Raw genomic sequence first — 25,278 nt, 5'->3', positions numbered from 1 at the left:
ATGTGCCTCTAATGTAAATCCGTCTGTATACGTATCACGCGTCTATACGATCGCTATCTCTCCACGTTAGTGTATGGTGGTGTGACTCGTCTGCGTGTAAAAAGGTCTATTTATGTAAATGCGTTTATACCTACACCCTTCTCTTCTTGTCTCTGCTGGAACTCTTGCTCACGTTTGGTTATTCACGGAGCGATCAAAGATGACCGATCGGTTGCGCGTTCTTGTGTGTCGGCTGATATCTCTCGCCCCGAGCTCCGACTGCTCTACGGCACTGACTGACTGGGATGGGCGCGCTGGATCGAGAGAATGTGTCTTCTTGTTTAGGGGTGGGGGGTGGTGGGGAGTGCGCACAGCTGAAAATGATACGATGGCAGGAGGGGGTGGTTGACGTCGAAGGCAGAATAAAAAGGAAGATGGCAGACTGCCATGACGAGACGAGCCAACGTCAGAGCGGATTAAACGGCGAGTCGGAGAAAACGGATAAAGTCGGAGCCGGGACGGTCGGGATATTCGGGACGATGGGAGGAAAGGGGATGAGGAGGAGGTCATCCGTCTTGTTGGTTTGGAACACATGTGAAGCAGCAGAAAGAGGCAGAATTGTATATAGAAAGGCCCACACACAGACATTAGCTGAGAAAGTTACATGAAATGTTGGCAGCAAACAAAGGTGAATCGTTCTCTCGATGGAATGTTTCTCTCGATATTACCATTATTATTCCTCCGTTTTTGGATTGCGTATAATATTTTTTCCCCCTTTTTTCTCTTTTGTTTGGGCGTCGCGCGCTATCAGACGTTCTCCGACGTTCAATATTAGATTATAAATAGGAAGAAATGGAATGACAGAAACCAGTAAAATTGCGTACTCCCTATTTGAATTATTCACCAGGACTGTTTTTTGTTTTTTACTTTCCTTTATGTGTTTTTCTAAATGTTGTTGTTTTACCGGCAGTCGAGACGGTTCGCCAACTCCCTCATACTAGATTTGGTCATTGTCAATGATTCATAATCTGCCTATCCTTCTGTCAGCGCGTCCTTTTTTTTTATTTGTTTGGTTTTTTTCCTCCCTTGATTCCTCATTTATTTTAAATGGGGGTGATGACATGCGTCTTCTGCAAAAAATTCCCAAATAGACGGGGCCAACAACAAGAAAAAGTAGTGGGAAACGTGAAAACTTTGGTTTCCAAGTCTAGAAAATGTGAGACATTATTCATTTGCTGGTGCAACTCGGGGCGGCTTCGTCAAAGATAAATTGCGGGAAGGAAAAGAAAATACTTTTGAATTTTTCGCTCAGTTTTTTGCCAGATTTTTTGTTTTGTTACAGTAGCAAAAGAGACGCACGTGCGACCATTTTTCTTTTTTTTTTTCCTTTTTGATGAAATTCGATCTCTTGTTGTTCAATGAACGTGCAAAAGACCGGCAGTCCATTCCCATTATTTCATTTTGTTTGATATTCCGCCCAAATTTATTCTTAAAGATGCTGCATTTTTCTAGTATACAAATAAAAAACGTGCAAGTAAATCAAGTCAGCGAAAGATGAAATGCAGCTCTACGATCCATCACTTGCAATCTGTGCCAATCATGAGGGTGGGTGCTGGTACCATGTTTACATACCTCGATTCTCCCCTATCTCTTGCTGAAGATTTTTTTTTTCTCTCTCCGCTTTTGATATGTCAACTTTTTCAATTCGTTTTTTTTTTCTTTTTTCAACATTTCCCATGAATAACCAGCTCCCCGTGCACAGTGGACCTTCCACTTATGGTCTTGTTCTTCTCTTAAATGTCAAATTATATTTTCTTTCACTTTTCCTCATTTCGTTTTTCAATTTTGAATCGAAGGAAATGAAGGTGGGTCGATTGTGAAGGTTGGCTGTCGTCGTTTTGTGACAGGGCAATAGAAGCAGTAACGAATGCTCTTTGATTAGAACGAATTGAAAAATGTCAGTCAACTCCAATGGCATCGGCTCTTCTTGTCCTTCAACTTTGAATAGATTCACATTGCTGATTTAGAAAGGAAAAAAAACCTCCCCTACTTAGGTGACGTGTGTATAGTGTTCCATAAGATTTGATCGATTTAATCAAAGAATCCCAGCTAGGTATTCGATTGCAGCATGCCGTCTGTCCGTCTCTTGTGTACATGGTACGTATGTGCCGAGGCTGACAATTGCCTTGCCCTCTCGCTCCCTCTTTTGAATGACCACGACCGTACAGGAAAGTCTGTGGAATTTTGTATGCGCGTGTTTGATTGCTTGTTTCTTAACTTGTGTGTGTGGGTTTTTGATCTTGAGCTCAGGGGGGGGAGCTTGTCGACTTTGTGTAAATTGGTCGATGCGTGTCTTGATGGAATGGATTTCGTTTTTTAAAAAAAGGAAAACGGGTTTGATGTCGAAAACATTTTTCCGTGGCGCTGTGTTTATCAGAGTGCCATCACCCGAGTCTTTGCTCTTTGAAAAAGGCGAAGAACAATCGAAAAGACTTGGGGATTAGTCGCGAAGGGTTTGTCAAGCGTTTTCATGAAACGAAATAATTGGCTTTTATTCCGACCTGGATCCGGTTTTTTGCTTCCCCACCTTCGAAAAACGAAAGATTCTTTGCCAACACCAGTCCTATTCATCAATTGTTTTTGTTTTTTAAATCGATTGCTTTTGACGCCACACATTTTATGTCGTTAACATTTTAAGATGCAAACAAACGAGGGCCTCATATATATTTGTTTTGTTTTTTTCTATTGCCGCATTGCCAGCAATGTCCTTACTTTAAAAAAAACTCAATGCAACGACAACAGCTAAATCTTGATGATTCTGGTCGCTCTGGCAAAAGCTATAAAGTGTTTGTGCTGATGAGGCAGGCCATCTCTTCGAATGTTTATATTCCCTCGAGCGAGATCGACACTGACATTGATCGACCATCTCGATGGCTGATGTATATACTTGCTCTTTTTTCGGAGTTTCTTGTTTCCAACTTAGTTTCTTTCATCTAGATCGTCCCAAATCGTTAGCCGTCAGCTGCGTATACACGTTGGATGCATCCATTTTCGACTCACGGTAGACGCGTCTTCGGGACGTGCGTGACAGGCGGGTCCCTTACGCAGTATAAATAGCGAAAAGAAAAAAAAGGGGACGGGTTAGGGGGAGTCGTCACGATGACACGTGTTTCACCGATTGAGCCTGTGGGAATTTGCTTCAACTTTGGTTTAAAAAAAAAACTGTCCCGACTAAAAGAATTGCGCACGGCCAAGAACAAGCGATCCCACAACGATCATTTCAAAATTTGTTCTCAAGTTTAGCGTGAAGACAATCGTTTCTTTTTCTTAATCATCTTGAGCCGAAAAAGAAAATGGTAGAGCTTTAAATATTCATAACGGTAGCCGATGTAGAGAGACTGACGTTTCGTGGTTGAATTAATAACTAATGACAGTCAACTGTATTAAATGTATTCAAACAATTAATGCAGTGGCGTAGCGAGATTGATTTCGTTGATGTTAGCACTTTGCTGTGCTCGAATCCTATCCATTTTCGGAGAAAAAAGATTCTGACGCCCGTCCTTTTTCGATTGTCTTCAAAAGAAAAGTCGTCATTTTTGTCATTAGAGAAAACTTGTGATATTAAAAAACAGAAAACCTTGACTTCTAATATACTTTTAACATAACCGGCTCTTCGATTGCTATGGCGGCGCCATATGCGATGCACTGATTACTGAAACCCGTTTAAGCTTTGAAAAAGAAGCTCACGGTTTCAGTCACATGTTTAAACAAAAAGACGACGTCAGATAATCAATTGAATAATATTTGAATATATAATAAGCGCCAGGGTATATATTGTCGAAATGCGGCGATCGTCTTGAGCAACATGCTCTCTCGTTTTAGGCCTTTAAATCTTTAATGAGATAGGGAAGGTTCCTATTACTGCGGCTTTACAAAGACGTTGGGAGTGTTTTCTATTTTTTTTTTTTTGCGCGGCTAACACAAACACGAGCTCCTTATTTTGCCCTACACGACCGGTAATGATGACCAGGTGTCAGGTGTACGTTAAATGTTGGACATTGACATCTAGAATTTCATCTTATCCCAATTTGTCGCTCATTCGAATCTGTTGAAATTTGATTTATTTCACTCGGCTTTTCCTTTCGACATTTTTCTCCCGTGTTTCGGTTCTTGTTTTCACGCGATTGACCACAAAGGCCGATGAACGGACGCCTTTCTTTTCTAAACCACAAAAAATTACCGATTTTTACATCACGCTCATTCGCCCCCTCTACCCTTTTCTCAATTTGATTTTAAACCGTGACTAGCCCCGATTGGAATGGGACGATTGTTATAAAAGAGGAGGAGCAACAATCCCGGAGATTTTTCCTTTTTAGATTTGTGATTAATCAGGTGGTTTGATTGAGGGCAGGCCAACCGTTGGTCTGTGCCCGAGGGTGTCGCAATTACTGAATATGTACTAGTGTAATTATTAAAGAGGCTGCTGACAAGCAAGATTCATTTTTGAATTGGAATGCGGCTCACATCGAATGCGCACTCATCATTCATATTTTTCTGAGGCGACGTTCATTTCACCTGGGCAGTTATAACATCGTCCATCTAAAAAATAATTTTTTTTTTTAGAAGGTTCATTGTTCTTCTTAGGTGGTAATCAAATCACACACTGGACAACTTAAGCGGTGCAAAGGCACGCTAATAATTCATTGCATGGACAGAGTTTTTTTTTTATTATTTAAAGAGACATCTATTTTTTTTTCACGCAGCCCACACACCTGTTTGGTTTAAGCAACCAATAATGACAGGGAGCTTCTTTTTGTTTTGAAATAGTGATTTATTGACTGCCGACTTGTTTTTCTTTTTTGCGTCATCATTTGAAATGCTGTGGATTTCTATTTTAGGGAATGGGTTCGTAAAAGCGACAATAATAATAGCTTATATGCGAACCGCCTATTTGTTTGAAATTGCTTGTAGATCATCGACTGCGATCAGCTATTTCTTTCCGCTGCTTTTTCCTTTTGGAAGGTGGCCCATAATTCAACCGAGCGAAACCAAATAAAACAAGAAGAAAAGAAAAAAGGTGCGCTGTAAATTGGATTACAGCGAATCAGTCGATTGTTGTTTGATCCAAAAATGGGGGAACTCGAAACAACTCCCCGCCGTTTCTCCATAGCGTCCGTGCTTTTCGTTGTTGCTCTGAAATGTCTGGCTTTCCAAGAAGGAAGCAAAGGAGGAGTCGCGATTGATGACTGTTGTTGTTGCGGTGCAGCACCGCCGCTGATTGCTTCTACCGGTTAGGGCGTGAATCGATTCTCCATTGCAGTTGGAAGAAACCAAAATAATAACACACAAGGATCTGCGTTTAACATTTGGACGTTGAATGTCTTGTAATACGCTCATTAAGTGATTCTCGCCTCGTTTTATTTGGTGGATTGTGCCGAATGTTTGCCGGGTCAAGGATCGTTGTTAAATAGCCGTGTCGCTATTCATGTTTTGTATCCTAACCATTACCATAACAATGCGAGCTTCATTTCTCAGAGAGAGTAGTAGCCTCTCGTGTTCCTGTGGTGTGTATAGGCATGGGAGGAAGGTCAACGATAGGCAGCAAAGAAGAAAAACATTATTGGAGATAACTTGTGCCAAAGTGGTTGGGGAAGACTGTGGCTGCTATTGGCGTGAGTTTTGCTCTTTCTCAGTTGGTCTCTGCAGATCGACGGGTCGGATGACAGTCAGCTCGTCTACCCTCAGTCCCTTATTGCAGCCTCGACGTTAATCGAAACACGGACCTCCCCAATCCATCTCTGGCCAAACTGACGCAAAGCCGACGATGGAGCAAACTTTTGTATATGTCATCAAGACACAAAAAAACCCAAAAAGGAAAGGAAGAAAAAGAAAGAACCCAACTATAGAAAAGAAAGGGATAAAAAGTCTCTTTCCAATCCATATTCCGGATGGATGGCGCCAAAGATCGCACGCATCCAAAACCTACTTAATACAACTACAAAGTACACGAACATGGCGCTCGCACACACACACACACACACATGGGTCGAAGAAAAAAGGGTTGCATCATTCACTGAGAGTCGGGTTTTTTTTTTGGCAAAGACTGTTGTCTAGATGTAAAGAGACGACCCTCTAAGAGTGGTCTCATTTCTTTGTTAGCTCAAGGGGATTTTTTTTTCTTTCAGGGATGGATGTCTCTCTTATAAAAGGGTTGGCCGAATTGGTTTCCTGATTCTTTGGGTCGTTTCCTATGCAAAGACATTTTTGCTGGCAGCTATTGACTTGTGGGTGGAAAACAGGCCTACACTGGTTGGCAAAGAATTCTGTCTCTCGAAAATGTAGCGCTCCCCCCTCTTTCTGATTATCCCGTTTTGAAATCACGAAACAATCGAAATTAAAAGGTACTTGAAAAAAAAAAAAACTTGAAATGAATTTGTTCGTTTATAATTGAAAAGATGAAATCGAAATGTTAAAACACGCATATCTGTGACCGCTTGCATCAAACGGTTCGGTTCGTCGTCCTTGCATGTCAGGAACGGAGTCGGCCAGCGCGGACGGGATACAGTGACTTACGTCGGTCGCTGTCACGGCCGTGCGTGATGGATGGCTCCCATTGCGCCGGACACACGGGAGGGATCGACAAGAGTAAAGAGGGCCAAAGACGATGTGACGGCGGGAGGTCCGCCGTGAGCCAGGCTCACGAAGTGCCGCGAGAGATTGAACGGGGAGAAAAGAAAAAAAAAAGGGAATAATTTCAAATAACCGTTTTGGTGTAGTGGCTGTTAAAAAAGTTTGAATATTGCAGCCAACACGACAAAGTCTCTTTCATTTTTCTTCTTCATGCGTTCTCCACTCTTTGCAGGTCTTTCACGCAGGGATTTCGGATTTGGCTTGTTCGCATATTCACACACGCTGAAAATGTGTCGCGCTTCACCGATCCCAACACATTCAAATCCGGCTGTCATCTTCAACTCCCCCCCTTTTTTTCCTTCAAATGTTCCGCGCAACCAAAAAAAACCCTTTTCTTCTTTTTTTCGGACCGATATCCCGGAGAACCATTGCTGACGAGAAGGGGGTGGGAAGAGGGTGGAAACGGAAGGGTAGCGGATTAATGCGGCGGTCACACGGTGGACTGGACTCGTTTCTTATTCCTTTTTTTTTTTCCCCTTTCCTTTTCATCAACGTACAAAAGCACCATCCGTCCGTTGCATTCACAAACAGAACCCACACAGGACATACGCGAGTAAAAAGGGGAATCTCTTCTTGTAAAATTTGCTTATATACTTTCATTCTTCATCAATGCAGCACGTCAGATTGTGGAATGGCTGGCGGATGAGACGCGAAAAAGGGGAAATAGGTCCCTCCCTCAATGTTTGCGTTGAATTTGCTGCTAACTGTAGACGACACATCTCGTAACGGCTATTACGCTAGAACCTCTCAAGTTTCATTTTTTTTTAATGCAATCGGCCAATGTGGCAGAATGTTATTTCGCGGAAGACTTGGGCTAGAAAAGTGCTCGAATTTTTAAGGCCGAGTTGTTGCTTCGTCTTTGATGCAAGAATTAAACGTACGTTTTGATTTTGGGAGGAAAAAGAGCAATAAAAAAAAACCCGATGATCATTCGGGGCTTGGTCGTTTTATTTTCTTAGCGCAGCAGCAAGTCTGTTGTGAATGATCAGTGGTGGTGGAAACTGACGGTTAAAAGGGCGGCGATCAATTTGTTGTTGTAGGGCTTGTCTCTGATACTTTTGATAGGGCCATCCATTCTTGTTCTTCTTGTCTAGTTGCGATCGTCATCTGTCTTGTTACTTCCATCACTATTCCATACCCTTCATTTTCATAATTCACCTTTTTTTTTTTTCCGTTCTTCTTTCTTACTTTGTTGGGCTCGTGTCAGATCGTCGTAGGGGAAATGCGTCCGTTCTCAACGGTTGGATATTCCACAATCTCGCTACATCTTTTTTTCTCCCCTTCTTCTTTTATGTCATTGTTTTGTCTCTTCATTCATCTTTGCGTTATTGCGTCGGCGGGAGTTTCAAATGGTGCCGTGTTGTACATAATCAGCAGGGCGCTCAATTCCTCCTCCTTTGATTCTTTCGAGACGGAAAAAAGAAACACACGATTCGAAAATGATTCCCGCCCCGCGCTGTAATCGCGCATTAACTGGGAGGATATTTTCAAAAGCCATAGGCGAGGCAGAGATAGTGGGCAAGACATAATGGTCAAAGGCGAGCTGCACATCAAGAACAACAAAGACGCCGGATAAACACATGATGATGTGACGCAATAACGACCCGGATGCCCAGCAGCTTTTCGCAGTACAACAGTTAGTAACCGACGGACAACTCGTGATCCATCAGAACTGTAATAATCTCTGATCTGGTCCGTCTCATGGTGCTCTGATTAATATCCCGCAGCAGCAGCGCAATTATTATTATCCTTTTTATGTAACCAGCCAGTGGTTCCTTCTTTTAAGTCGACGGGGGGCTTGATCTAACGAGTTAGTCTCTCCAATTTTTTTGTTCAAGAGGGGGGAATGAAAGAACTGATGCGTGAATGGTGAAATCAGTCCACCCTAATAGCGCGATAAGAGGGAAGAAAATGGTCCGACCAGTTGCAAGACAATTTTTGCTTCCCGTTCTGATAAAGACGGGGGAGTAAGATAATACCTTACGTCATCTGCGTGAGATATCCCTTGTCACTGATGATATAAGCAAAACAACACTTTACTTCAAAGTGTTTTTTCAATTTCGTTTTCTAAATTGACCAATTTCGCAGAACAAATTCTCTTCTTTTTTCTTGTTTTTTAAAACTCATTTTACTGAATTATCTCATCGCTATTTCCACTTTTTTTTGGGGGGGGGGGGCGTGCATTAAATTGCGCCAAGGTGTCGTCCATTTTCGTTGGACACTTTTACTTCCTGTTTTCTTGGAGCCTTTAAAAAAATATTGTAGCTCTTGTTTCACTCGCTCTCCCTACTTCATTTCGGAAATAGAGTTGACAAAAATAACTTTCGAAAGTGGACAAGTCACGGCGACACGCATCTTTACTATACAGACTTGGCAACGTCTCTGCTTCGTATTTAATTTTAACCGGCTTTTCCAGCCTCTTTGAAATGAGTTGACTGTGCAGCCTAAATAATGCGGACATTTTTTTTGGGAAGGGGGGGAGAGGCTTCAAGTTTCCCAATCAACGTTTTGTTTTGAGTTATTTTTGAGAGTTTGTTTGTGTTTAGAGAGGTAAAAGAAGAAGAGACTGCGATGAGAGCTGTTTGAAATTAAAAGTTTGGTCCGGTTTCATCACGGTTCGGCCATCAATCAGATGGACCGGTTACCGATACTAATTATACTATACTACACACTACTACTAGAACCGTAGAACATTGTGTGTAGCTGACGCATGTCCTTGCTCTTTAGATTTTGTTTTTTCCCAGACGAGTTTTTTTTCTTTCTTTCTTTCTTTCCATCCCAAAAAGAAATGATTATCTTTCGATAGAAAAGTCTGGTGAGCGATATCGTCAAACAAGTCGAACGAGTTAGTCAATCGCTCGAGTCTTGGAGAACAAGCTTTCGTTCCCAGCATTTGTTTCTTTAGCTTCCCATCAAGGATTGCGTCGTTGCAATTTTATCTGTTGGCTTTTGCGCGCTTCTTCCTCTTTTTCACATGACACGGCTAAACAGCTCTTTAATTGCTTCCCCCCTGTTTCTAAATTTTACATCTGCAATCCTCACTTTGAGAGAAAAAAAGAAAAGAGAGGCGCCGCGCAATGCTTGGTGAACTGGCGTATAGCGTGTGTCCATGTCAAAAGTCTTTTTTAGCCGCCGCCGCTGCTGCCGCCACCGATCGTCTGTCGCGTGTGTGGTGTATTTCTCGTCAGTGGCATGGCACTCTGCACGCTAGTGTTCGGGGGGCCTCGGCAGCGGCTTGAGCTCCTAAATACAACCCGTTGCTATTTAGCCATTGGCTGTCGTTTGAAAGATTGTCGGTTTCATCGCCTTCTTTTCGGATTTACTATTTCATTTTGTGGTGAAAATTGCTGTCGTGTTGTGCGCGGCGCCGTACGTTTTCGTCGATTCACCGAACAAGTTGGGGGCGCAAGAAATAAGGGCAACGAAAACAGTGAAGAGTGATGAGTCAATCGCAGACCATTAAAGGAAGAACTGAAACGAAAGAAAGAACGTTGTTGTGGATTCCTCCGTGTGTGTACATGTGTGCGTGTGTGTCAGTGTGTGTGTGTGTGTGTGTGTGCGCCTGCCTGCCTGTATAGGGAACAAAGTGGGTCTTTTTCAAAAGATTTCGTGTTTTTTAGTGCGCGCTACCGCCTAGCCGGGCCATGCCGTTATTTTCATGGCTAAAAGCGGGCTAGAGTAAAAAAGGAGATAAGCTGTCCGGCCACCGTTGGCTCTCACGACCGATTTTTGCCCCTGCCGATGATCAAAGGTCACAAAGTGACACTTGTCGTCAACCACCACTCACCGCAGTTGTTGTTGTTGTCCGTCGGCAGCGAAGAATTCGGCCCGCCAGGATAAAAACAATCAAACGTGATTAACAATGAAACGAGTTGCATCGCATGATCCTTCATGGCCATTTCTCGTCTAATTTCACTGGAAGAGCAACATTGGCCAGTCGTTGATTGGTTTAACGAAACTGCCTTCCCTTCTTTCCCGTTGGCTGCGTTGCACCGGAACAACGTTGTGAAAACCGTGCGTCGTGTTGTGCACACCGGCGCTGTGAACCGGTCCCAGTGTCTCGTCTTTGTCGTCCTTCATTCCAGTTGTCGATTTACGGAAGGACAAAACTAAAACTGCTCCGTTGATTCGTCTTTCTCCCTTAGTGTTTGGACTAAATATATGTGGGCTGGTTCGACGGCAAACGAGGCTGGGCAGCTGGGCGGCGTGCGCGCCACAAACCATGCTGGTTTCGGCCTCGACGAAACGTCGGCCGCCACCAGCTATCCGGCACCAGGAGCAGCAGCAGCAGCGCCAGCAGCAGGAGGAGCAACAAATCCGCCTCGGCCTCCATCACTTCCGCCACCACTACCACCAGCCATGCCTTATCCTTGGGACCATCATCACTTGCGACACCACGAAGAAGTTGCCGTAAGTCTTTCATTTTTTGTTTTGTTGTTGACTCGCAATTTAAAAAAAAACGAACAATGCGTTCGGTCAATGCGATCCAACGGAGGCAAATTTTGTAGATTTTATTTAAATTTATTTTTATTTTTGGCTCTTTTTGAATTTGCTATCGACGATCAAAGGAAATGGGATTTCGTCAGCAACTTGAACAACATCAAAACAGTTTTTTTTTTTCGTTGTCTGTGTTACTACAAAATTCTCGTCTCTCTTGCGTATCGAGGAAGACGAGCCTCCGTTTTTCCATCTGGTTTAATTCCGGTTGGCCAGAGCCGTCATCTCGCAGTCTTTATTAGCTTTTTGCGTAACCAACGATGACGACAACCTTGTTTCACCATATAAACGTAATTCAGACTTGTAAACCGAATACGTGTTCGCCATTTCTTTTTTAAGAGAAGGACGCTTTCCAAAAGTTGCCCCAATCATCCGCCATGTCGTCTACATTTCGTTCTAGAGCTTTGCTCGATACCAGAGCAGTTGCACCGATACTGTTACATTCATTTACATAAGCTCTCGATGCCCTACGCAGTCACGCAATGCTGGCCGTTCCATCTTCTTTTCCCCCCCCACTCGCTTCTGCTCCTTACGTTTCATTTCCAGATGGGGGCGGGTGGGGGGTGATGCTTTAAAAAAAAAGATTCGATTCCCAGGGACAGTAGCATCAGAATTTGACACATCACCATCCAATCTAATGGGGGGCTCTTTCCACCTCCATTTGCCGTTGATTTGATTATCAGCAGCCCGCCAGCAGGTTATTGGAAAAGTGTTTCGATGTCTGCCGTGAAAAGAGCTGCGCATTTATAAAAAAAAAAAAACGAAGTGGGGGCTGATCGATTCTGAGAAAGGGGCAAATTCTGTAGAGAAAGTCTTGTAGCATCTCATCGTACTTGTTCGTTTCTTTTAAAATGTAACGATCGATGATGTTATTGGCACGATAATGGCAAGTGGAATGAAGTTAAAGAATTTTTGCATCCGTGACAATTTTTGATGGCAGGATTTAACGGAGGAATTTGGAACTAAACGAAAATTGCACCTCGAGTCATTAAGCACGTGTGCTTTCAATCTTTTGATAGCCAGGCAATCCATTTCACGTCTCTTTCTTTTATAACGATGTCGATTTTTGTGTTCATTATTATCGTCTCCTTGAAATACTTCCATTTTGGCAAGAGAAAAGCTAGACACCTGGGGACCCTTTTTTTTTCTTTCTTCTTATACTCCCGATAAGATTGTGTCAGTCATTCATTCGTGATGGTGAAAAAAACTTGAAATTTATTACAATTTTTTTTGTTTGTTTCACGTTAAGCAACGGAACACTTTGGACTAGTTTCGTGAAAATGCTAATCAGTAATTATCTCCTCATAAAAGAGGGTGACTTTTTTTTTCCCACATTGAATTTAATGGCATTCCATTGGTATGAACCATCAAGTCACGAATCGTGAATAAATGACCATACAAAAAAACATAATCAGCTCCATTTTCTCAAAAACTGGCTACACACAACACCCTCAGCTGTTTGCCAATCGATGCCTAATCGTTTGTTATTATCAACGCAGCGCGCTCAGTTTTCAATGTCGTTCTTAATCCCTCGTTTCGTGACAGTGTCGTACCAAAATAAAAGAGATCGGGACTTTGCCACACTCGCTACCATTTACAACTACATGTAGAGACGCAGGGGGGGGGGAGGTTGGACCATGTTACTAGGTCTGTGTATAAGTTAAGACGCGACCTAGCGCTATAATTCTCGTTCCGTTGCGCGCGTTACACAAGTTCGACGACGTCTGGCCAACTTGATTAGAAAAGAGGGGGGAAAGAGAGAGAGAAAGGAGGACGTGTCTTTTTTTACTTTACCATGGGTTTCGATGGCTGCGCTTGTGTGTGTGGCTTGTGTCGGTGATGGTGGTGTGTGTGTGTAGGATGATGATGATGATGATGTGCTCCGCACGAAACGACAAACAGCTCCCACTGGGTTGCGCAAAGTCCCGTGACCCGTTTCTCCTCGTCGTTTCTTTTTTCTTCAACTCGCCAGCTGTGGCGCTGCTGTGCGCATTCTATCGTCTTTTGTTTTGTTTTTTTATTTCTCTTTTTTTTTTTTTTTTGCCTTTTGTGTGGCTTAGTTTGTCTACGCATCTTTACCGTATCGTCTGCTGGCGTGGTGGATGATGGCCGAGCATCTAATCTACCCCTCTTATATAACCGCCCCACACAGAGCGACCGTACACGCAATCCATGTCCATAATTCGTTGTTATTCTCTTTTCTACGCATCGATTTTTAGATTCGACGTCTTGTTCTTTTCTTTCTCTCTCTCTCTCCCCCTCGCTTTCTATCCCGTGTTGTTTGTCTCGGTCGAAACGTTCTTTCGTCATCGACGGAAGAGAGCCGTCTAATCTCATCATCATTTCGTAAGAATGGAGGAAGAGTGACGCGTTTCATTTGTTTTTTCCCCCCATTTGAGACGAAATAAAAAATGATAACAAGAGCGGACAAAATGGCCGTGATTGTCCACTTGGCATGTCGGCTTACCTTTCGTGTCTTGTATATCTTTCTCCATCTGTCTGCGTGATGATGACGCCACTAAATTGTGTGTCACGCCATACACGTAACAGCAATTCGTCCGCCAGTGTTTTAACTAATCAATTTGTTTCACCCTTCTCCGTTTAGGACGGGACATGTTTTTGTCCCTTGACTTTGTCTCTTATTTTACGGATCAAAGTCTAATGACCCCTTTCTTGTTACTGAAAGAGCCTTTTGATTCGTTTTCTTTTAATCGCTAAATATTTGAGAATGTGCATTTTAATTGGCTACAACTCCCTTTTCCTCGTAGATAGGAGGGACGTAGCTCTTTAAAAGTTTCATTGGATGATTTTTTGATGCGCGTCGCAGTATTCAATAACGAAGGAGCAGACGGTTTTCTCGAGCCAGATGAGTAAGCAAAGAATCCGAGTAGGTCAGCCTAATTGTATTGAAAGGACGATACTCTACGACCCGGATGAGAATTTCTGTGTTTGTTATCTATTATGTGTGCGTCCGTTACGCAATATCTTTTGCCTGGTGTCATCGACCATGTGCCACTATAATAGGCAGTCAAAGGACGATAATAATATATCAGTCGAAAGGACCATGGGAGGTTGTTTTTCCTTCTGATAACGTCTCTGTGTAAAGCGTTTATACTAATATTATTAGGCCTTACATGACGATGATGCCAATCGTCTTCCGTCATGGTTTTGTTTGTTGTTCTACGGACCCCAATTATTATCTCGCAATGCGTTTGATATAAACTCACGTCCTTATTCGAATTTTTAGACGACGTTTGAACTGCCTTTGATGATGAAACCATCGTCCCCCCGCATTCTTTTATTGTTTAATACGCGCAAATATGTGTGTGGATTTAGCTACACATTTTTTTCGGAGGGATGTAGAAGAGCAATTTTCCGATGGTAGGGGAGAGCTACTCGCCAGCTGTTGGTTACTCTTTTCTTTTTGCCCGCGTGTTTTCTGCGTTCGCTTTGCATTTTCGGGGAGGAAACAAAAAACGTCTCGTCTTCTCGGCGTGTGTAATGAGCGGGTCAGAGCGGATGAAAAGAGAGAACGACGCGTCACATTTGACTAATGAACTTTGAACGAGTGAGTGGCTTGGATCGTTCCTCCTTCTGCGTGAATGGCGTCAGTCAGTCGGTTGTCAAGCATTTCGTTTTTTTTCGTTTTTTTGTGTGTGTGCGTGACTTTTGCTCCGCTTGTCATCCTGTCCCCACCCTCAATGCCACCGATGGATTTTTATCTCAGTTTTGGGGGAGGGGGGATATCTGTCGTTGCACTTTGGCGGTACGTTTTCAAACGAAAGAACATTAGCCAATGCTGTTCACCTACTCAGTTTTCCAGGCGTCAATCTCACGAATCCCGAAATTTTGATTGTGTACGGATCATTCCGTCCAGCAATGGGATAGACGATACATTTAACTCTAAAATTGCGTGAATTTATGTCGTTTTCCAACATTGTCCTTGACCTTTTTTCATCGTTGATGGTTGGAGAGACTTACGCCCGACTGAATTCGTTCCTCCTCCCCGTCTATATTTATAAATACGCCATCAGACGGCAGTTGCAAACAGTTCTAAAGCGGATCGGGATCGTCGTGAAAATTGACGGGATTTTTTTCTTTTTTTTTTCAGTGACTTTCTCACGATGCTGACACGCGAAGCGATTGCCAGTCGATCTGCTTGTTTGGGGGGGTTTATGCGTGTGACACTTTTTCATTTGACATTCAAAGTTTCTTCTCTTTGATGCGGGTTTATCTCTTTTAAGAGTAACGACGAGCTGGAGGATGATGGACAGTCGATTCATCATCTTCTTTTTCCTTTCTGAGGGTGGGTTGGTCCGTCGTGCGAGCAAAACAGGCAGGGCGAGTTTATATAGATTCTCGAGTTAGGTGATAAGAACAGTACTGGAGTTATATTTAATTTATGATTTTCTTGCCAGTAACATATGCCTATATATAGGAGTGAATGTATATAGAGACTCACAGAGGCCATTTTCTTTTCCTTCTTATCATTGGCTTTCATCTGGCGTAACATGGCGTATGGCAACTGTTTCGACAGGCACGACACATAAAGGTCGCATCTGTCTCTTTTGAATTCGCGCCACAAAAAGGTTCGGATCACGAAATCTCTCCACAAACATTTCTCTCTTTCTTCCCATCTATCTATTCAACTCTTTATATGGAAGGTGGCACGTGACAGATGGGCTGGAAAACTGACGCCAAGACGAACAGGCCGGGACAATTTTGCCAATTAAAAAAAAAAATATGTTTTGCTATTTTTCGATACAACACACATCGATTAATAACTATCCAGTGGGATCGATCTCCAGCCATCGTGAATTTATTTATTTTTTTTTTTATATACGTGTTTATTATTATACAAGAGTTGGTAATAAAATTTGAAAAAGGGAGGAGTCTGTCCATCGGTTCGGATGCCAACTGGCGAAACTATTTGTGGGGTATCAACAACTGCAACGGCCGTGTCATGTCGTGTCATGTACCACCTTATTTGTGTGGGGTGCGCCGCCGGTGGACGCTTTTCATATTCCAGAATTTATTTTTATATATTTTTTTTAAGTTTTTACGAAAAGAAAAGAAAAAAAAACCGTCAGCACACGAAATGCTAACGTATATTTTATTTTAACGTGGTCGTCGTTGGCGTTGCCATCAAAATGAAACGGGCCAAGCGCGGAAAATGTCAAGAGATGTAGGCAACAGCCGGAGAGCGGCAATGACAACCATAACCCTTTGCTCTTTTTCTTTTTCTTTTTTTTGAACCATATAACTCGTTGAATACCCACCCCCAAAAAAAATATCGACTCTCATCTTCTGGGGAAAAAAAGTTGAATTTTCATTCGTGACACAAGGAATTGAAAAATCCGAATAAGACTTCCAAAATGCAATTTATTATTTATTTTTTGGGGAAGGTAAAACTCTTTTATTATTTGCATAAATGTGCGTTATTGAATTGATATCAAACAATTTTGTTGTGTGGCTGGTTTTCCTCTCGCTTTTTCTTTTGCAAAATAAAAAGGAGGGGGGACGGACGAGAGGTGGAGACTAAAAGGGCGGCCGTCGATGTGGGATTTCCGGCTCGTGTGATGGAGTGTGAAAGTGGCCAGTGACATTCTTAACAATAAGGTCGAGAAATTTGACTTGAAAACGACTTAATTTTTCGAGGAGGGCGGTGAGGAGCGTAACATTCCCTAATAGGCTGACGTGACGCAATACAAACGGCTCATGGGTGCGAATTTTGTGGTGCAGGTAAATCAATCATCTAACGAAAGCTTTCCCCTTTTTCTTTAAAAAAAAAAAGAAAGAATTTGATTGGCGAAATGTTGTCGTGGTGTCTGCACATTCTCTTCGTCTCAATCGCTTTTGGTGTGACTTTGTACACGTCATCGTCACTCGTTTTTGACGCCCGTTTATTGATCGTTGTGGTTGACGATATGATGCACACACACCCCACACAAAGTGTAGTCGCCTTGTGGTGTCTGTACGCCGATAGTAAAGCCACGTTCATTTACGTGTTTCTACGGTCGGGAAAAATTTTTCTTTTAAACGATTCCTGTTCGATTGGGAAAAAAAATTGTTTGTTGGATACAAACTGTTAGAAAAACAAACTTTGAATATTTTCTAATTCTTTGTATCCCAGTGTTTCTCTAGAAACATAAAGTTAAATTTTTTTTTTTCAATTTCGTCTCCTGAGTGTTTTCAATAGAACGACGAAGAAGCAAGGGAGAAAAAAAAAGTTTAGAAGAAAATCCGAGACTACCCCACTACTTAACTGGTTTTGTCGTCTCGCTTTTTCGATTGCATTTTTTTTTTCTAAAACTTTGTCATGGAAACTGTAAAAGAGAAACGTCTTGTGATATCTAACGGATATAGTTTGCCTAGCAGCTCGCACAAAGTCAGCGATGGCTCGTTAGGCACATTTAATACGATTGTTTTTTCATTTTTCTTTGAGTTTGAATTTATTCAAATTTTTTAAATTTACGTGCCTGATGATGAAAATCATTTTTAACTTAGACAAACCAAACAAATTTTAAAGAACGACACATTTATTGCTTTATTTTGATGTGATAACAGTTTGACAGTTTTTCTTGCAAAATGATTTACACGGATTAATGTCGTAACGGGCCAAAGGCTGTGTGAGTTATGCTAATTGTCTTAAAACATATCTCTGGGACGCAATTAATAAAAAAATTGTGCCATTACGAAGGTCATAGCCGCTCCAATTATAAGCCTCTTAATGCCTTTGAGATATCTCTAAAGTCACGACGTACGCTCTTGAAAACAAACACCGAATAGAACTGATTTGCGTGAAAGGTGTGGCACGAGTAGGTGGAGTTAAAACAAGAAGAAACGCGTCGTTTGGTTTTTGTTCTTGTCAAACTTTTTGTTCTTTTTTTCGCAAGTATACTGTACACCTTTGACGTGTATAACGCTACCCAAACATCTCGACGACAGGAAGTGTACCTCATCAGCAACAACACACACACACAAAAAAAGACGTACTAATTAATAAAGTTTAGCATGTTTTCTTTTCCTTTTTCTTGGAAATGGATTGGTATTCTTTCTTTTTTTTGCTACTCGTCTTGATCCGTCCTAGACATGGCCGGGCGATATAGAGGGACGGTGAAATACGAAGAAAAAAAAAATCAATACCGCACATGCGGCGCGTTATGCGCTTGCAGGAAGGGTCGCTGGAATAGTAAAAAAAAGTGGGGGGAGAGAGAGAGAGAAGAAGAAGAAGAAGAAGAAAAAAAAAATAGCACATAAGCCAAGCTCTTTTTATTATTTTACAATCTCCTTTTTCCGTCATCTTTCGTTTGGGGAACATTCAATTGATAAGACGAAAATGCTGTTACGAAAGGCCAATTAAAGAAATAAGGAGGGAGGAGGAAAAAAAAGCTGCGCTGCTTGACGGACAATTCCAAAAACAAAACACGACTAGGAGGAACTTGTTGGTTGTCAATGACAAACGAAAAGGCCAGGCAGCTCCTCGCGTTATGCAATAGATGTACGACTGGCAGAATTGAATAACAACAACGCATTCGGGGTCGGATTTGCGTAAGGGCATTTTCCTTTTTCATCTTTCTTAGGTTGTACTGAATATGAGATTAATATTTTTCCATTTCATTTTGCTTCTGTTTTCTCGAAAGCAGGATTCCTTTTTTGTGTTTGTGTGTTTTGTTGTTGGCTGTTGAAAAAACAGGCCGAGAGAGGGAGGCGCGTTCGGCATGGAGAACGGCCGTGTAAAGCAAAAAAAAAAAAAAAGAAATAAAAAGGGAAGAAGACGTAGGTGATGAAAGGAAGTTGAAAAGGGCGGAAAAAAAGAATAAATAGCCTACAGGAGTAGAAGAAGCGAGCCAACAACAGTAAGAAAGAAAAAAAGTTCTCTTTATTATTATTATTTTTTTTTTTTCGTGACCGGCGCATTGCTGTCAGTCAGCCGATGAAGGGAGGCCAGAAAAAAAAAAATCAAGCCGCTTCTGTCTGTGCTCGATGGGTGTATATCTTGTTCTCTGTTCGTTCTCCCGAATATTGTGGGGCAAAGAGAGAGAGAACGAAACGAAGGAAGATGGGGAATGTGAACCAAACCCCTCGACTACTAACCCGAAAAGCGACTGCAAAGGCAAGCCAAAAAGGTTCGGGATACCATAAGAGCTTTCCTACTTCGTTCGTTTCTCTCTCTCCCTGGTTCTTGGGTGTGTACGTACGTACAACTAGGCGCTACAAAACGTAAGGGGAGAGGAGAGACGGTCGTGCAAGTCCTGCCGTTCGCGCCATTCGTGGTGGCTTAGTGTTGCTGGGCGGCAGCGTGAAAAATGACGAGCCCAACGACTGGCCGTTTTTGAGACGTAGCGTTCAACAACTCAACGACAAGAGTGTTAACCCCTTCGGACCACTTTCTCAGCCGTGTGACACGCGTTTCTGTTTTGTTGTTGTTGCTGCTGCAACTCTTGATCTCTCTGGCTGCTGGTTTGGATGTTTTCGAATTCGCCCGCCTCCCCAAAAACAAAAAATTGTGGACTACACACTTTTCGCATTGTGTTTGCTCGTCTTTTGGAGCGTTCACCCCAAACGGATAGTGCAACGTGATTTTTTTTTTTTTTTAATGATCGTTCGTTTATATTTCCATTTTTAAATGGTTTTTCTTTACTCTTTTGTGGAAGGATAAAATAAGAAACACGCATCGTTTGTCAACCGGTACGTCCGTGCACGTGAGTTTATCTGTCCGTGTCGCCGAGTTTTCTTTTTACCGTGTCGATAGAACGTCGATAAAACAAATATATCCGTGACCAAAAAAAAAAAGGAAAAGAAAAACAGCAAGAAAACTCCCTCCCCCCCTTTGAAAAAAAACTAAACTAAAACGGACCTTAAAAACCTATACATGGTTGTGCTGAACGGGAAGCAGGTCAGTTGGAAAAAAAAAAATGCCCGTTTGCTTATATTTCTCTTTCTTTCTCTTCTTTCTTCCTCCGTTCCCCCTAAACCCCCTCGACTTGATGGATAAATATAAACACATAACGCCGTGTGTGTGTGTGTGTGTGTGTGTGTGCAGTATGGCGTGGAATGTTTCAGGCAGAGGCCCATGTTATTATGTAGTATAATAGGCTCTCTTTCGTGTGAGGCGTTTCTAGAGACCTTTTTTTCTTCTTCTTCTTCTTCTTCTTCTTCTTCTCCTCTCTGTGTTTTGGATAGTGCACTATTCGATGATGCATTTCTCTTTCATTTTGATGAGTTTCAATCAACCCAAAACACGTCCAAATAATAGAAATGCAGAGTTGATGGGAGCGATTTTTGAAAAAAAAAAAATAGTTTGAACTGTGAAAAAAGAAAAATCCGTTTTGTTTGACATGTCTGGTTGAAAGAATTGAATCAGACCTTAAATGGATTGCACAAGTCTCTCTGTTCAGGTGTAGCAATCAGATCATCAAACGATATCCAAGTAGAAAAAAAAAGGCTGCGACTTGGAGAATCGGGCCTCGCTTTGTTGGGCATAACTCGCAACGAGATCTTGCTCCGTAAGTCGATCCTCCGCCGAACAAATGGAAGAAGCAAAAGAAAAGAAGGGGGGAGGGAATGCGTAGTCGTAGTTGGCAGAATGCCCTCAAACGGCTTCATCTTTTACTACACGTATAGGAAATAGCGCGAACCGCCATGGATCCCATCGTTTTCTGCTGGGCTTGCCGATCGTCGGCGATTGATTCAATTGGCCAATTAGAGAGCAGTGGCGGAGAGGGGGAACGAAAGCGAGTCGGCAGACGAACGAAGATTGCGGCAGGCAGCGCCAATCTCAAAGAGGAAAAAAAAGGCCGTGAAAGATGGAGATGAGCCATGTCGGAGACTATAATCTTCTTCTTATATTTGAGGGAGGGGGAGGGTGAATGTATTTGGATCAATCGGCACTGCCTCTCTCCCCTCCGTGTGTGTGTGTGTGTGTCGCGAAAAAGGAGACGAGACACGATCCCGCGGGAATGTCTAACACAGCATTTGCCCGTCGTCTGCGACTACAATGACCCGAGCGCAAGCCGATCGATGTGTGTCGTTCCATTCCGTTTCAAAGATCACCCCCTTCTCCATTTTATTTCTTTTTTTTTTCACTCGTTTGGAATGAAAATTCGTTTCAAAAATTCTAGAATCCAAACATTCCATGCTTTCAAACATTCTTTTTTGGTCTCTAGTCCAGTGATGCGGGTAAACCAAATAAATCAAAAACAAAAACAAAATAAATAGTTGGTTGCAAATGAGTTACCTTTGATGGCCACGTACGATACACAAAAAATTCCGGTTATTTCAGAAGCTGCAACAACTTTAGCTGAGAGGCCAGGTCAAAACGTTTGCTGTGTCCCGTTATTAACGAAATTGACTTGTGTTTCCAGCCTTGAAAAGGCCAAGATTTGGCCGGCAGCTTCTGTGCGGTAAGAGAATAGTGATGTTGACGTCACTCGTCCAGCTTTCGATCACGGACTTGCCGACCGAAAAAGGAGGGAACTATTGATTTATTTCTTCCCCTCCCCCCTCTTTTTTTTTCCCCCACCCCGCCTTGTTTGATGCCCAGGCTTCTTTACGGGGACGGAGTCCAGTATTCCATCTATCCCGAAAAGACGGACGTATTCTGAGTACTATGTCTTTGACTGGCTGGAGAAGTCGGACGAATGGAAGGGAATTCCTTTTTTATTTTTTCTGCTAAAAGGGGGAACTTCCTTTTTAACAAAAAAAGAGCGTCTGCAAATGCAGAGAAAAAAGAAATCAGGATCCAGACAGACGGAAGGCAGACGGCAGCTAGACATGAAAATTAAATGAAAGGATCAGGAATACGTAATATTTAGAACGAAAGGAATAGACGACGGGGATTTCGAAATAGTTTGAGCCAACTTGAAGAAAGAAAAAAAGAACTCTGTGAATTGTTGATGGTGAATGTACGATGAGGTAGACGACAGGAGGGATCTTGAATTCGTCTGAAAAAGATTGTTTTTTCAATTGTCGTATCATTTTTTGTTTTGTTTCTTTTTTGTTCTTGGCCAGCCGTGATGAGAGCCTCTTAATTCTCTCTAAGCAACGGGACAAGAGTTGTAGTGTAGACGCAACAGGCAATTCGTATGTCTTTGCGCACGCGTTCCAACTCTCATTCAAGAATGAAGTTTGTTACGAAAACAGAGAGACAGAGAGAACGGGGGATGAATCGAATGTCGTGTGTGGGTACACACACCAAGACACGGAAGTAGGTCAATACCGTACGCACGATCAAACTATTCTTAGCTTGCCGAATTGTTTCCATTAGCCTTGTTTCCTCTTCTTTTTCTTTTTTCTTTTTTATTAACGTTTTTTAAAAACAAAGTTGGGACCGGACAAGGCAAGAGAAAATTTGACCGGATAATGAAAACGAAAATGGTTAAATGGTTGTATGACAATGGAACGGACGTTTCGTCATCCGTTTTCCTCTTTTGTTGTCCCGGCTTTTTTTTTGTGTGTGTAAAACTATTGAAAAAAAAAAGAAAAAGAAAGGAGGGGGGGGGGATGAAAGAATGCACCGTGACTAACGTGCCAGTTCCGATCGGGATGAACGCACCGGCATTTTTGTGTAGATTGCCTGACTGACTACAGAAAATTAAAAAAAAAAGACCTTGAAAAAAAAATCTACGTTTAAAACTGTTGTCCTTCAGAATTGTTAATCTGAATATTGACACGTAGTATTTTTTAATTTTTTATTTACACTTTTTTTTTTTTCCTTTTGAAAATAAAATCCGTTTGAAGGAATGGGACATTTTAGTTAATTGCGATTTTTATTTTGGGGGGGGGGGCTTCCTTCTTTCGATTTCTATGATTAGCCTTTTAGTCTGTTGGACGTACGCACGACTTACACGAGGAAGAGCTTTGTCAACTGACATGGCCCTACTTCTTTTTTATGATTTTTAAATTGCCATTGTCCGTTCCGTTCTTCCCTATTCTTGTATGCGTGTGTGACGTGTCTTATCACCGCAGTATAAAAGGGACCGACGAGACGGTGAACGGACGGCAAGCTCTTTGTCATTTTAAAAACTCTTCCTATTATTTTCTTTTTTTATATTTTATGTATATTTTGTACAAGCCTCGTGTCAATCATGCGATGGTGTTGAACGATATGCACAAACAATCCCCTCTGGCTTAAAAAAAAAAAAGTTGTGATCGTGTCGCCATCCGGTGGGTGTTTCAAACACTTTTTCCCACTTACGTGCGACGTCAGGAAAAGAAAGGGAAAAGACTTGAAAAATTCTGTGTCGTCACTATTTCTTAAATGGTGTGTGTATTTTACCAACTAATTACTTTTGTTGTACTACGACTACTATATACGCTGAGAGACAGGTCGGCTAATGAAACTGGATTTTGTTCCCACGGACTCTTGAAGACAGACAGAAGGCGACGTTGAAGGATGAGCTTTTTCTTTTTAGACAGCACTGCCCTTATATGTGTGGCCAACTCCATTTTTGCGCTTTCGTCCATCCAGTTTTTCTGTCAGGTTATGTCGAGCTAGTTTCGTAGGTGACCGCTTGGTGGTGGAACGTCGCTGCTCTCGACAACAAAATGCATTGTAAAGAGAAACTAATCACTGACGTTAGTCGAACTGAATGATTTATGGCTGCCATTTAACGGTTTCGTTTGATAAGTCAGTCTATTCTTTAATTAAATTCGTTTATTTTTCGTGGGAAATTCACAGCCAGTCCTTTGCAGCGAATTCAAATGTTTGTTCCATTTATTTCTAACGAATTTTTTGTTTCATTGGAAATTCAGAGCAAGTTCATTGCTGTTTTATTTTTTCTTTACTTGGGCATTCAAAATTGGTCAAACGACGAGATAATTTTGTTCATAAAATATTTTAAATTAAAGAGCATATGCCAAAAAGAATTGCTTCATATTTTTTCATTTGGCTTTTTGATTTTGGTCGCTTGTGATATTACTCGGCAATTTCTAACAGGGGACAAATGAGGGAAAAAAACAAAACAAAACAAAACAAACAACAAAAAAACGTGGAGAGGTTTTTTTATTGAAGCCTTTCCATCTTACTCATTTTTTATTTATTTTTTTTTTTTTATTTTGCCTTTCCCACACAAAAAAAAACTGAGGGCTTCCCCCAAAAGTTTGAGTTTTTTTTTTTCTCTTCTTTCCCGTTTTGTTTATTGTTGTGTGTCGGTTAGAAGAAAAAAAATACCTTTTCTTTTCTCTTCTAATCCGTTTTCATTTTTTGTTCCTTTTTTTTTTCACGACGTGTTGGGTTTCGTGAATGAATGCCGCGTGCTCTACAGTTGTAAGGAAGTGGAAGCTTTTTTTTTTTTTTTTCAGTTAAGTGGTTCCCTTTTTTTTTGTTGTTGTTGTTGTTGTTGTGGCGCGTGTTTCTTGAATGACAATCCCTCAAAGAAAAAAAAAACTTTGGATATGAGAAAAAAGTTAAAATTCCTATTTTGTTCGTCGTGTCCTCAAAAAATGATTGAAGAAAAACGGAATGCGAAGAAAATGAGCATAGGATTGGGGATCGACCCTAATCATCTTCATTTTCTCGTACTTGGGTATACATATTCTACTCTGTTATCATTAAGACCTGGAAGGTACCTTTCTTTTTGTTGGCCTGCCCTCAAATTTAGAAAACGAACATTGAAAGAAGAAAACAAAAACGATTTGTTAGGTGGATGGCTCACACCGCAGCAGCAGTAGTACGATCACGATCGAATCGGGATCTCTTCTTTTGTATAATTAATGCAGCACTATTGCTACTCTCTTTCTCGAATCCACCTCTTTTTTCTTCAAATTATTTGGAATGCATCTATTTTCCCAGTCCAAAAATGGGCCTCAAGCTAATCGAGAATGCCTCGTGATTTTCATAATCCAAAAAGCGTGCTTGAATAACACAGGTGCACTTCTTTCTCTCTTTTTACCTGTCTATAATTTAAGTAGATTCACAAAGTTTAAGTCTAAGGCGAAATTTATACCGCGCGCTGATTAGCAGCTGCTGACGGCTAAAACATTTTTTGTGTATATGTGTCTGTGTGTGTGTGTGATACAGACCGCTGACCTGTTATCTACATTACGCACTGGGCCATTGTATGTACGTTACATGGCCTGAAGCCGTCAAGTGTTCAATAAGAAAAACAG

The 25,278-nt window shown here is 41.8% G+C and overlaps 1 protein-coding gene across 5 annotated transcripts in view; it reads left to right on the top strand.

The window, feature by feature from the left end:
* The window catches only part of LOC116918771 (zinc finger protein 91), a 111,025-nt gene that overhangs the window by 2,454 nt on the left and 83,293 nt on the right, over nucleotides 1-25,278 (top strand). The window contains exon 3 of one of the 5 annotated variants that reach the window (XM_045166895.1): nucleotides 10,815-11,079. In XM_045166895.1, coding sequence (XP_045022830.1) covers nucleotides 10,831-11,079 — 249 coding nt within the window. In that variant the 5' untranslated portion in view covers nucleotides 10,815-10,830. Of the gene's footprint in view, nucleotides 1-9,842; nucleotides 11,080-17,767; nucleotides 20,066-25,278 lie in introns of those variants that run through there. The other 4 variants (XM_032924533.2, XM_032924534.2, XM_045166897.1 and 1 more) reach the window with 4 other exon arrangements.

This window comes from Daphnia magna, unplaced genomic scaffold, assembly GCF_020631705.1.
Source record: "Daphnia magna isolate NIES unplaced genomic scaffold, ASM2063170v1.1 Dm_contigs114, whole genome shotgun sequence".
Classification (NCBI taxonomy): domain Eukaryota; kingdom Metazoa; phylum Arthropoda; class Branchiopoda; order Diplostraca; family Daphniidae; genus Daphnia; species Daphnia magna.
Note: the sequence above shows the minus strand (reverse complement) of the source record. Positions and strands in the feature narration are given on the sequence as shown.